Here is a 14048-nt window from a genome sequence, read left to right as displayed (position 1 = left end):
TATACTTGTTAACTATGTGAAGACAGTGTTTCAATAGCCCTACACCTTCAGAGCTCGGGACGGCAGAAAGTAACCGTCCAACAGTATCCTTTGTTTTTACTTCCAAATTGGTATAATGCACTATTTGGGTGGATATATAAATCTTTTCATAATGGTTATATATTTATAACAGATATAATATAGGTGTATAAATATCTAAATATCTATATTTCATAACATAGATATTTATATAACCTATATTATTATTTTAAATAACGCTCGTTTGTCCCATTTCATAAAAAAAAAATAAAAACAAAAGAAGAAAGAAAGAAAGTTGTAAACTATGAAATACAGATGGCGCTTTTCTTCGTGTTACCCAATTTTAGGCCGAAGATTGGTCTCTATTTCAGTATGTTACAAAGTACTCTGTGGATAGCCTGCTTAGCACAGACTGTTTATAGTAGCTGTCACATAGACGGCGGGCACAGCCGCCAGTTCGGAAACACGTACAATACGTTTTTTTTCTCTCTTATTCCAAATTGTGTTGTATTAGTGATAAGATTAAATGTTATTTTATTTTATTTATTTATTTTTACAATACATACACATACACAACAATATCACTAGTAAGATTGTAAACTAACGGAATTATTAAAATCAAGGTGAGTCACAGTCTTAATAATACAAAAGTATTTTCTTTGACTAAACGGAAACATTTGCATATAAATTTAAAATAGTATCAAAACATTAAAGAACATATACAAGAGATGAATTAAATTTATTCCGATCTTTTAAAGCAATACTGTACCTTTCCGTGTCCAAAATCAATAGAACAGTCGGCAGCTGTCAGACTTTAGAATTTTAATAAAACACAACAATACGAAGGCGGACTCTAAGCCTGAAACGTGTCCAATGCGACATACGGCACGGCACGGCATATTGAATTTCTGAACTAACTTGAATGTAAACCAAATACCGTTGAGAAATTGAAATACTATTCTATGTTTACGTCAGTTTCCAGATTTCTATAAGTTAAAGAAATTTAAATTCAAAATAGAAGCGTTTTAATCCAATTTAGACAAAAAAATATATTACCGATTTTATAGTTTTCCACGTGACTCAAAATGAATGAAATGGGATTAGTAAATCTAATCACGCTTGGAATTTATTTTTTTACTAGCTGTTGCTCTTAAATTTGACAGCGTAATATTTAAAAAAAATTAGCCTATGTTACTCACAGATTAATTCTCTTTCTGTCAAAGAATTTATAAAATCGGCCCAGTAGTTTTTGAGTTATCTCAATCGTACTAATATTATAAATGTGAAAGTTTAGATGGATGGATGTTTGTTAGAGTTTGTAGCCTAAAAGGCTGAACGAATTTCTATGAAATTTGGCATAGATACAGAAGATAATCTGGAAAAACACATGGGATATCCAGTTTTGTTTTTGTCAATTCCACGCGGACATAGTCGCGGGCGAAAGCTAATACATAAAAACAAATTTTTCCTCTGTATAATATTAGTATGGATATCTAATTGTATATTTCCTGCAAACACTGATACAGAAACAAATTGTTATGATTCTCTTTGACCCATGGTGGCAATAGGCTAAAATATTTGCATGTCTCCAACTAGACCAACATATGTTCAACGTTCATACATTTATAAAGTTCAATCGATACTAAAACAGAACCGAAGTGTTATTCGCATCACGCGATTTCCCCAGAGGATGAATGTAGAATAAATCTGGATTACCACTCTATATTGATTTAAAATCTATGGTCAACTTTTCAATATGGCAAACATAAAGTGGTTAATGCTGGGTTTCTGAAGTTTGTATTTATGTACCTAGTGATTCATTATTGTTAGGTTAACCTAACTTTTAACGGAGAACTCAAGTTACAAACTTCACAACCTCATTTTATGAATTTATCGAATCATAAGCACTTTCGAATGGTTAAAATTAGCTCGGAAACCGCCCATTTGCTACACTGTCATTCTATTGTCATTGTCGAGTATAGACGTGACTGTTTTTTCTGTTAAGAAACAAAAAAAAATTGAAAGCAGAGTGACCGCAGATCCAATTATCTTTTAGTTTTAATGTATGTAGCTGTTCCAGTGCGGCTTCATTCGCATGAAATGTCAAAATTCAAATGCACAAATAACAATTGCTTTCTTGATATTGGCAGCAACTTACGGTGTTTTTCCCACATTAGGATTTTTATCCAAAATATATAGCCCCTAAGTTTAATGGCGTGAAAATATATAGCCTAAAGCGCGACGTAAGTGTAGGGCTTTTTATTTAAAAAAAGAACTATTCAAAAATATGCTGTAATTGCTGACATCTTAGGCAACAAAGAAGTGTGTGATTACGCTTTATTATAATAGTATAGATTTAAAATAACGTGAGTTAAAACCAATGTTATAAAATGTATTAGAAATGAAATTACGTGTACTAAAGTTGAAATAGGGAATATAACCATATAAATCAATTACCTTTAGGTTCGTGTGCCAACATCTTGTTCCACTTTATCCTATGCCAAGTATTAAATCCTGTTTCAAAGGATGTTTAAAAATGTCAAGATTCTGAAATAAATATATCAGAAAACTAGCTTTCACCTGCGACTTTGTCCGTCGAAATTAAAAATTAATAAACAATATAGCCTATGATACAAATAAATTATAATTCTAACGATGCAAGAATTTCTAAAATCGGTCCAGTTTTTTTATTATTTCCAATACATACAAAAAATAGTTTTACAGTGGTAGTGCCCGCTTTAATATCTTAGCATGAATGGGCTGGCACGCCCGGTGTAGTACCACGACCAAACAGAAGACAGGACTAATTTAAGTCCCTTTTTTTACCATCCATTTTTTATAAGAGGAGGATGGGGAGGGGAAGTGGATTTGACGGTGGAAGAGATGCATAGGTCCTCTTTATGTGCGTTTTCCTCCTCCATCGGATAAGGGCAACGCATCTGCAATTGCGGATGTGTGTGGGCAGCGGTCGCTTCGCCATTTTGGCGGATTTAGGTGGTCGGTTGCTCGTTTGCCACCTTATGTTATAAAAAAAATACTAATCTTTCCTCTTTACGATATTAGTTTGGATATATATAGTCAGTTTGTACTATTGTTACAGTTATTTCCAAGGTCGTGGTTTTAAAAAATTGCTACAAATTAGTCCGACCACTACAATGAAAAGTTTAATGGTTTCATAAGCACTCCCTTAGTGTATTGTGTAGTGAATTTTATTCAACGATCAGCACCTCCTTGTTGCCATGATCATTGGCACGAATAAAATACTAAATTCGGCAGTATTGACGCCAAATTTAATGCGTTCCCTGCAATATTAGATCATGGCATAGTATTTTTATTATCTTTAGTACATTTTATTTCTATTACAAAACCTAATATATTGCTCCTAGTGTACATCTATTTTCATGAAAGCTTTTAGATAATGATAGAACGGTGAATTTAAGAGAAATACATCCTCGGACAATATTTATGGTCGGCAGGCATGAAATTGCAACTGCACATTATGATAGAAAATATATTGAACATTGAAATATAAATGATAGTAGCAATAAAATGTAGACGTATTTTATTGCGGTTTTAATATACGGCAGGTAATATCTTGATTGTTGAACTTGCGATCAAAGTTCATATTGAAAGCAATTGCTATTGATTTTTATTCAAGTTTGTTTTTATATAAAATTACTGTTGCTTGCGACTTCATCCTCGTGATATTAAAAAAAAAAACAATGAAAAACATAGCCTATGTTACTTACAAATATATTACCTTCCTAATGGTGAAAGAATTTTTAAAATCGGCCCAGTAGTTTTTGCGTGAATTAAATATGTACAAAAATCCAAAAATGCAAATCTTTCCTCTTTATAGATGTTACATGGCGGTAATTATTGCAGTCAGTCCGTAGTCACAGGGAAAGATACGAGCAATGAATTACTTCTTGCGTTGCAATGATGTTACACGGCGTAACGTTGGTTCATAGGCACTGTATCATTTTGTTGTAGTTTATAACATACACAGATCCGATTGGTAATTGATATTGCAACGTTTTTATATGTAGGAGTTTTTGAATGTATGAAGGGAAAGAGAAAGTTATAATTTAGTTTCTCCTATCTTAAGTGTGAGTCGTTATTGTGGACCAAGTCTCGTTGGAGTGTCAACAAATAGTCCTTTGAGCCGGATCGGAACCAGCGTCCTATGGATTTTTAGAAAAAGGAGGTATAACGAAAAGTAGATGAGTTAGAAATAAAGTGGGAGTCAACGTAATCGTATATAACAATTTACATAAATTCAGAAGTTGCCTTCAATTACTAATTGTTAATTAAACAAGTTGCAATTTCAAGCAAATTCCTTTTCCCGCTGCATAGTGCAGCTTGGTGCAAAATTCGGCGTTTCAACAAAGACCCAAGCAATATCCGTAGTCAATACGCTGTACCAAATAAATCCGAGTTCCAATTTCGACTGCACGTATCCGGTTTCAACTGGAAATGATGACCGCGTACATTTCATTAATGCGAATAAATATTTACACGGGAATTAATAGTACTTTGGAAATGTAATTGAATTAAATGTTATTTCAATTATTTTTATGTAGGTAACGAAGATTTTGGATGTCTAATGAGTAATGAATTCCGCCTCCATATAAGGTTAGGAATCAAAGTCAGACTCAACAGTTGTACGATAGTTTAGTTTCAGGTGTGCGATCCTAGGTTTGCCTCACAATAGCAATAGACTGGTGTAATTTACCGTACGTGCTTACCAGACCGGTGGCTAATCCCGCGTGTGACGCAGCTGCGACGCGGGAACTCTGCACATAGCACTACGTACGAGTATGTATGGATATTCGAACATTACGTAAATTCCAGACTGAAGTAATGTAAAATAACTAAGATTTGAATTTTACTTGGTAGAAACTTTGTATATCTCGGTTTGTTCAAATGATTTTAAAAATTAAAAGAATTGTTGTTTTCATGTAATTTTATTTCTGTCAAATCAGCTTATGTGATAGCAACTAAACTATGTACAATATAAAACTAACTTTCGCCAGTAACTCAGTCAGCGTGGAGTTAAAAATTAAACAAAAGCCTATGTGTTCTTTCAGACTATATGTATGCCAAATTTCATCGAGTTCCGATCTAAACTTTCGCATTTATAACATCACTAAGATAGTTAAGACATGAGAAAAAAATTCCAATTTCACAATGAGATAAGAAAATAAAAGAAACCTAAAACAGCCTATAAACAGCATGTTGTTTTAAATAACATCAGCATTTGATTTCATTACCGCATCAAGTATTTTGCCTAAACAGCGCAGTAGGCATCAATCGCACTGCCCGTCTGACTCCCGCAGCCTCATTTCGCACCCCAATGACTCGATTCCCGTCCATCTATCGCATTCTGTTTGCTCAGCTGACATGTCACCGAACGATTGTGAACTTCGTTAGATTTGATACGGTCTGGTTATGTTTTGAAATGTCGATAAATTGTAACCGAAACACTTCGAAATTTTCAAGAGTAAAAGGACTGTCTAGGTTTGTGTACGATTGTTCTGACAGACTACCTAATAGATTTTAATATCATTATCATTATTATGAACTTACTCTTGTTCATACCGAAGGTCGGCACAATATGTACTCTTTTATACATCTCTATCAGCCTTCGTATCTGAATTCACTACTTTAAGCATATCTTTCACACAATCCATATTTTTTTCGGACTTCCTCTATCATTGTACCCACATTCGTCACGTCGTTTTGTAATACAGAAAACAATAAAGCATTCCTGCAATTGAAATAGACAAGAACACTAATCCTAATTGAATTTAATTAAAAAAATCTGTCTATATCTATACTATATATCTATACTGTTATAATAAAGCGTAAACACACACTTCATTGTTGTCTAAGATGTCAGCAATCACAGCATATTTTTGAATAACTATTTTTTAAATAAAAAGCCCTACATTTACGTCACGCTTTAGGCTATATATTTTCACGCCATTAAACTTAGGGGTTAAATATTTTGGATAAAATCCTAATGTGGGAAAGAGACCATAAGTTGCTGCCAACATCAAGGAAGCAAGATTGTCAAGGTTTGTCATGTCATGTCAATTTGACATGTAAACAATAAAATAAATTTTTCATAATTTTATGCGGATGAATTCGCATGGGAACAGCTAATATGTATATAATTACGAAATGTAAAGTAGAATTTACATCAAGTGAATTGCTAACAGGTTTTGCTTATAAATAAGTAAATAGATTCGCAAGAAACGAGTCGGCTAACTGGGTGAGGAGAGGTGTGAATGTAGCGCAGTATTAAAAATTCAGGTACCAGGAAGATCTCTTGGTAGGACGTCTGGTTTTACGAACGCTTGATCCTAAAGTTACTAGATAATAAAAAAATCACGTTACATAAATAATAAAGTATTTGAACTCCCCTCACTTAATATTTAAAAAATAATAATATTCTAGAAGCCAACAGTGGTAGAGACCGCTTTAACATCTTCGCACGAATGGGCCGGCTCGCCCGGTGTACCGCGACCACACAGATAACAGGCGTGAAATGGAAATAATTCCGTGTACAGTCTGATGAGTGTGGTGCAGGAGGCCTAATTTCAGTCCCTTTCCTTTTCACCCTTTTCTTTAGAGAAAGGATGGGAAGGAAAAGTGGATTTGACGGTGGAGTAGACGCATAGGAAGGGGAAATGTCCTCTTTATGTGCGTCTTCTCCGTCAATTGCGGATGTTTATGGGCAGCGGTCGCTTTCCATTTCGGTGGATTCAGGTGGGCGCTTGCTCGTTTGCTACTTTATATTATAAAAAAACCATCCTTGAATGAAATTACGTCAGTACTAAAATTCTCTTAAATAGCGAAGCGGACGCTTTCCAAAGCAATCGTAGATGACAATAGATTCGAAACTTGTTAAGACTTTTAACTTCAGATTGATTAACATCGTACAGATACTCTCCAACTAAAATTGCCTCTTCTTAATTGCTGTTTTGTTACTGGAACCTCTGTTCAGTTCTAAAGTCTATGCAGCAAAATGTCACTCACTTCAAAGTTATTTGATAAATGTCTCATTTATTCTATCAAGATTACAAATTGTATTATCATTTTGAATTTTGATTTCATTGGATTAATGTTGGAAGTTAGAGTGACGCAGATTACATCAAACTCGGAATTCTAATTTCTGTAGCTCAGCTTTCTTATTGGTTAGTATAAAAATACTTAAAACCTTAAATAACTTGAAAACCTTGCAGAAAAAAACACTAATATATACTACTACTACTACTACTACTACTACTACTAATATAATAAACACTATTCCTTACAGAGGGTAAGAACATTATGTACTCTTCCACACATCTCTATAATTGTCTTATCTGAAACATTTTATCTGAACAATCGGATCAGATGAATCTAACGTGTGTAGACAAATTAGACGTGTGTAGCAGGCTTTATTCTACCTATATTCTGTTGATAGTTCATGGTAACACTAACACCTGTTTAATAAATCCTTGTAACTTTAGTTTTCGAGGTTGTTATTAAAACTTGTTTTGGGAACAAGCTATGATTATTGTATTTCGATGGTCGACATAATTATAGCGGTAAATTATATCATGTTAGGCAACTTTTAATTTGTACGATAACAAAATTTGAAACTAGACTTGAGTTATTTAATAATTAATAGAAATTGTTGTTGCGTTTGAAAATAAACTAGTTAATATTTTAATGTATATGTTGACGGAAATGTATGAAATCTGTCATTGTACACAATATTGAGGGTTACAAATGCTATTTAACAATTTTATTCATAGAAAACATTGTTTTCATACCTTGCTTATTGCGATTTTGAAATTCCATGCAATTTCTAGGAAATTTGTAATTACCTGGATATGTATTTAATAATCTTTGAAACATTTTACACCTTGCCAAAACAGTTTTGAAATTCTATACTTCTCCTAGACAAAGTATGCAATTCCTAGTTATCACAAATTTCCGGTAACATATGTTTATACATATGTAGATTTACTATTAAATTTTCTTCCAAGTAATAATCTTTTATTATCGTGTGTTATTTAGATTGATAGTTTTCATATTAATTCTTCTAATAAATTTCTTTTTTTAGAAAATCTTTAAATTTTATTTAGCCGAAAATTTTCATTTTTGACCGACATCCCAAAAGAAGGAGGTACTCAATTCTTCTGTATGTTCGCAATCATCAAAGTAATAATAATTGTACAATATAGACATAACAGCTACAATAAGGGAGGTATACTATTTTCAAGGAAACGTTTCGTTACTTTTTAGTGTACTGTTTGTTTGAGAATATTTTGTTTTGAGTGTATTTTGTTTGGAAGTCGATTTTTGTTGTTTAAGTTAAGAAAATATTTAGATTTTACTTTAATCATTTTGTTAATTATTTTAATAAACAGAAGGCCAAATTTTTAAACATTAATATTTCATAATTTTAAACTTTGATGCTAAAATGAAAAATAGATCATTGAAAGGTTAAACGAGGCTTGAAATTTGGGCTAAATTCCAACTGATGTTTTATAAAAAGTTGAAAACTAAAAGATACTTGAAAAGGTTTCGACATTATAACGAGATTCTTTTAAATTTTGCTTAATAAAAATTATAAAATTGCGACGTTACAATCATTTAAACAAACTGTTTAAAACTACACATGTAGCGTTGGTTTCTCACTGTTATTGTATACTAAAATATTTTTCTATTGTTACAGAAAACCTGAGTCTGATTTGTTTACACGTAAGTATTACGAATTTTAGCAACACGTATTTTTCCCTGAAATAAACCACTTTAAAGGTTATCGCATATTTCACCTCCCGGCAATGTGCACGCCGAAGGCAGTCGAACGGCGATTTGGCAAACATTTCCACTTATATTCAACGGGTGCCAGCGGAACAAAATAGTGAGAAGGTAATGTCGTTTAGGTCTAATATGCGATGACCTTATGATAGGAATAAATGTAATTTTTTCTAGTCTTTTGGTATAAATATATTTAAGAGACATGTCTCTTGGGTTATATTTTTTTAGCAATAACTTTGTGCCTATAAGACTATTTCTTATTAGATATTAAACTTCACCAGGACACAAACCAAGATGTTTATTAATTCTAAGAGAACATTTTCTTTGAGGTCGAGCTTTGAGAAAGCTTTATTCAGAACTTTCATTACGTTTGAAGTGAAAACACATTTAATCGCACCAAATATTTCAACAGCGCGTTACACTTTGTGCCTTTTTGTTACGTTTTTTAACAATAATAATAGATTTTAATGAATTTACAAGTAATTTAACCTTAAGGAGATAAAGAATTTCAAATTACAAACATAGAAATAAACAAAGTATATGTATGTTCGCAAATTGCTGTCTACGTCTACTCCAATTAAATAAAAAGGCGTGAATGCTCGTTTAAAAATACTCATAGACAAATAATGACACAAGGTAGGGCACACACTGCCTCAGAACAAGCAGGAATAGCGTGACAAAAGTGTGTAACCTTGCTAAAGTGACCTTGGCTAGCTAAAGGTCGAATTAGTATGCTATATAAACTTACAATTCAACATAAAGTATTAAGTGCCTTATTACTGTAAATAACATAATATCAATCACTTTATGTAGCGAAATAGACTATTCAATGGTTAACTTAATAAATAATACTTAGTCGTAACAATAGAGATGTATGGAAGAGCAGCACATACTGTTCCGATCCTCCATAAGGGATAAGGGCAAGTTGGTACTGAACAAAAAAAAAGTACTGCGTAAAGGGACCAAAACTAGATGTTAGCAGTACCGTAATTGTCGTCATACATGTCTCCATCCATCGGTGTTTACCTAGGTTCGAGACTAGGTCACAGTCGATCACGCTGGTCCAGTGCGTTGACTTCGCTTGTTTTAGCAACTGATGTTTTTAAGAGCTGAAATGAATCTGAAATAGTTTGCTTCGTAAGCACCGTTCACAATCTAACAGACTTCAAAATTTGTAAGGAATTGGAGTTTAAGCTTGGCCTTATAATTTTTAGTATTTGACCGTTAGTACTAATTGTGTTAAGTATAACATTTTCTGTTTCAGATTACCTATGTATCGAGGCAAGTGTAGCGAGCAGGAATGCCCTGTAACGAAGAAATGACCAATATCATAGCAAAATGGCTCACAAATGTTGGAAAACATGGATGAAAACATTCATAGTGTGCATTGTACTATTATCCTTCACAATTGCCGACTTTACAACAGAATGTCAGAGGCCTTGCGACTGTAGATGGCAATCGGGAAACAAAGCCGCAATTTGCTCAAACTCAAGCCTGAAGGTCGTGCCGGCCAATCTCAGTAATGACGTACAAATCTTAGATCTCTCGAACAATAACTTACACCAGTTACCCCAAGAGGCTTTTAAGAGGGTAGGCCTAAGTAATTTGAAGAAGTTGTTTTTAAGAGATTGTAATATAGAAATAATACATAAGGCAGCCTTCTTATCTTTAGCGATAATGATAGAATTAGATATGTCAAAAAATTACATTAGATATTTACACCCTGACACTTTTAAAGGTACTGAAAAATTGAGATTGATAAATTTAAACAATAATTATATTGATAAGTTAGAGGAAGGTCTGTTCAGAAACTTGAAGTTCCTTCAGAAAGTCGAAATGAGTAACAATAGGATAGTTCGAATAAGCACGAAAGCTTTCATAAACTTGCCACAGTTAAAGATACTACGTTTCGATGGTAATAACTTAAATCACATGAAACCGGAAACTTTAAGTTCGCTGAGAAATTTATCCGGCTTGGATCTGCATAATAATCCTTGGAGATGCGACTGTAATTTACAATCTTTCAGAGATTGGGTTATAAGTCATAATTTGTACACACCACCGACGTCGTGTGCTGAACCCGCTTCGATCCGTGATAAACTTTGGAACGAACTAGATTCATCGAACTTTGCCTGTCGACCGACAATATTAGAACCACTTCCTGACTCAACGATCAAAAGTTACGATGATAATGTTACTCTCACTTGTAAAGTCGTTGGAAATCCACCACCGGATGTCACTTGGCGTTTTAATGGAAAACTAATAGAAATTAAATCGTTTAGTGAAATTAGATATTCTCTTGTAGAAAATACTATGGATTTAATAAGATGGGTTAATCTGACTATAATACATTCCCGTTATAGTGATAGAGGGAATTACACTTGTGTCGCTGAGAATCCTGGAGGAAGAGATGAGAAAACTATAATTCTGGTTCTATCAAAGTATGCAGGAGCTGGCACTATAGCTGGCATGGATATAGATACATTTGCAATACTTATAGGTTGTCTAACAGCTATTGTGATAATATTCGGAGCGGTGATAGCAGTTTGCTTGCTAACTTCACAAAATTCGGAAATGAAAAGATTAATCAAAACTGACACACGATCCTCTAATGGCGAAGCTCTTATTGAAGGATCAGTGGCTTCTGAACCAGAGAAAGGAATAAAATCTGAAGTAAATCCAATTACAAAACCAGCTAGAAAATGTGAAGAAGTACCATCTCTTACAAGTGATGCAACAGAGATGTCAGAACTTAACAAAACTTTGCTCGAGAATGAATCTGTCTTAGGTAAGGATAAAATTTACATAACATATTAATTCAAATCTGAGATCTTTATTATCAACCAGCTATCGCCCACAATTCCGTCCTCGTAGAATTAAAAAATCTAATATCTTTCATCGAGATCCGTTCACTATTTTAGTCTACAAACTCTAACAAGCATCCATCCATCCATCCAAACTTTCGCTTTTATAAGTTCATGAATAAACTTTATTGAATGACGTGGGCATGTTTTCCGTATTTGTTTTTCAGGACTTTATAAAACATCCCTTTGTGTTATTTATAGCGGAAAATCCACCCACTGTTATTAGTGGTTAATTAGTAAAATGTAAATTGGGATTTTTATTCATTACCAAGTCCATAAATAAACAAGCCGCGAAAACATATTTTATTTTAATACCTTTGAAGCTTTTACACATTTCCATTGTTAATTTATTTAAAACGCCAATCGACATAAAATTTACACATTCCTTATTTAAAATAAAAAAAATTATGTTATTTTATTATAATTAACATTGATATGACATGTACAAGTTGTATTCCAAGGCGAGGAAATATTAAATATTTTTGATCTAGGAATATTTTTTACATCTATATTCACAAGACATTTAAACCATTTCCGTTTTTTACAGCGTCCTATGAAGAAAACATGAATCGACGTCATCAAGTAGAAATGCCAAATCGGTCTAAGGAAATCTTACTAGATCGTCTAACTCAAGAACACCAAGCATATCCTCCTGATCTTCTATCATTCCCTCTCAGAAACAGCAATCAAGTTTCACCATCAAATATTATACAAGACAAGCAAATAAATCAAAAACATATTAGAAGTCCAATCAAATCTCCTAACTTCGAAACCGACTTCAATCCTATCATGTACAACACTCTTCAGAGTGCTAATTCAAACCAAAGTACGATACCACTAATCAACCCGAAAGGATACGTCACCTTACCAAGAAGACCAAGGATGAGTTATCCAGACAGTCGTCAAGCATTCACAAATCTGAACGGTGTTATACCATATTACGACAGCTTTAATATGAAACTCTTCGGAAATGGGAACTACTACAGCTTAAACAAGAGTGAGATTGATTTAGGTCCAGTCAGTAAATACTCTATGCATGATGATTTAGATGAGTCTGAACCTGCACCTTCACCAGCTCCTGGTACACCTCACGCGACAATACCTAGAAATAGTCTAAGCTCACCGAACATTAATAACCAGTTACAAAGTTTACAAGCCATGTCTATCGCATCAAGACAACAGAAACCACTCAAAGTGACTCTAGCTGACAATGATAGTTTCATTAAGAATCCTATAAAAGATCGAGCAACTTACAGTGTTAATGTTGTAAGTGGATCTTTAGGTAGAACGAAGACTGTTCCTAACCAAATACAAACCAAGAAAAGGCATTCAACAGAAATCAAGGAAATATTAAATGCGGTGGAGAACGCTACACAAGTTTAAATTGTTGAAAACATTTAAAAAGTAAAAACAAGTTTTAAATAAATGTTCAAATTCAACCAAGATTGTTTCGTGTTTATGGAAAAATTTATTCGAAAAAAGAAGAAGAAGTTTTTTATTCTGATAATCTGAAGTCGGGCAGTAGTTTTTAACGTTCCTGGATATGTTTTTAAAAACATTATTTACTTAGATCCATTAATTCAGAAATGAAATTATAATTAAATATAACATGTTAACAATAATAACGAATAGAATTAATAGATATTTAATGGATAATAAGTTTTTAAATACAGTAACTACTAAGAGCGGGTGCACACCTTTGACTAAACTGTCGCACAACTGTTTTCATTATCATCACCAGCTCACTATACGTCCCCACCTAGGGCTCGGGAGACTAGGTCATAGTCAACCACGCTGGCCAAATGCGGGTTGGTTGACTTCACACATATCTTTGAATTTCTTCGCCGAAATGTGCAGGTTGCACAATGTTTTCCTTCACCGATGGTAAATTATCTACATATGAAAATTCGAAAAATGCGAAAATCACATTGGTACAGCGGGATTCGAACCCAAGACATGATTACAAGTCATGTGCTTAAACCACTGAGCCACCGATGCTCTAAAAACTCGAATACTACTGGGCCGATTTCAAAGCCACCGACGCTCTGTTTTGCGATTGTCAATTGTTTCGCAGCCAATTCAACTGTTTACTTACACAAATCAAAATCGAGTAGTGTGCCCCATAAAAGCTTAAAGGAATCAAAGCGCGACTAAACAGTTTTGCGATAGTTTAGTCAAAGATGCGTGCGTAAACCTTTAAAACAGTAGGTTTAAAATCTGCAATCTCGATTCCCTTGTTGGTGCTTACAAGAAAAACAAATCAATCGCATTTACTATTAGAGAATCTTTCCATTTATGCTATGAATAGATTTGACTATTTGATAACGAAAATAACTAAGAAATAGA

General features: G+C 33.5%; 1 protein-coding gene across 1 annotated transcript in view; it reads left to right on the top strand.

Moving 5' to 3' along the window:
• LOC106105391 overlaps positions 1-13403 on the top strand; it is an 84498-nt gene extending 71095 nt beyond the window's left edge. Inside the window, exons 2-4 of the mRNA XM_013285685.1 lie at positions 8753-8778; positions 10103-11626; positions 12250-13403. Of these exons, the coding sequence (XP_013141139.1) occupies positions 10177-11626; positions 12250-13085 (2286 nt within the window). The 5' untranslated portion in view covers positions 8753-8778; positions 10103-10176 and the 3' untranslated portion in view covers positions 13086-13403. The remainder of the gene's footprint in view (positions 1-8752; positions 8779-10102; positions 11627-12249) is intronic.
• Positions 13404-14048: the final 645 nt, after the last annotated feature.

The sequence above is a fragment of the Papilio polytes genome, unplaced genomic scaffold (genome assembly GCF_000836215.1).
Source record: "Papilio polytes unplaced genomic scaffold, Ppol_1.0 DF822845.1, whole genome shotgun sequence".
Classification (NCBI taxonomy): Eukaryota; Metazoa; Arthropoda; class Insecta; order Lepidoptera; family Papilionidae; genus Papilio; species Papilio polytes.
This window is presented reverse-complemented; position numbering and strand designations above follow the sequence as displayed.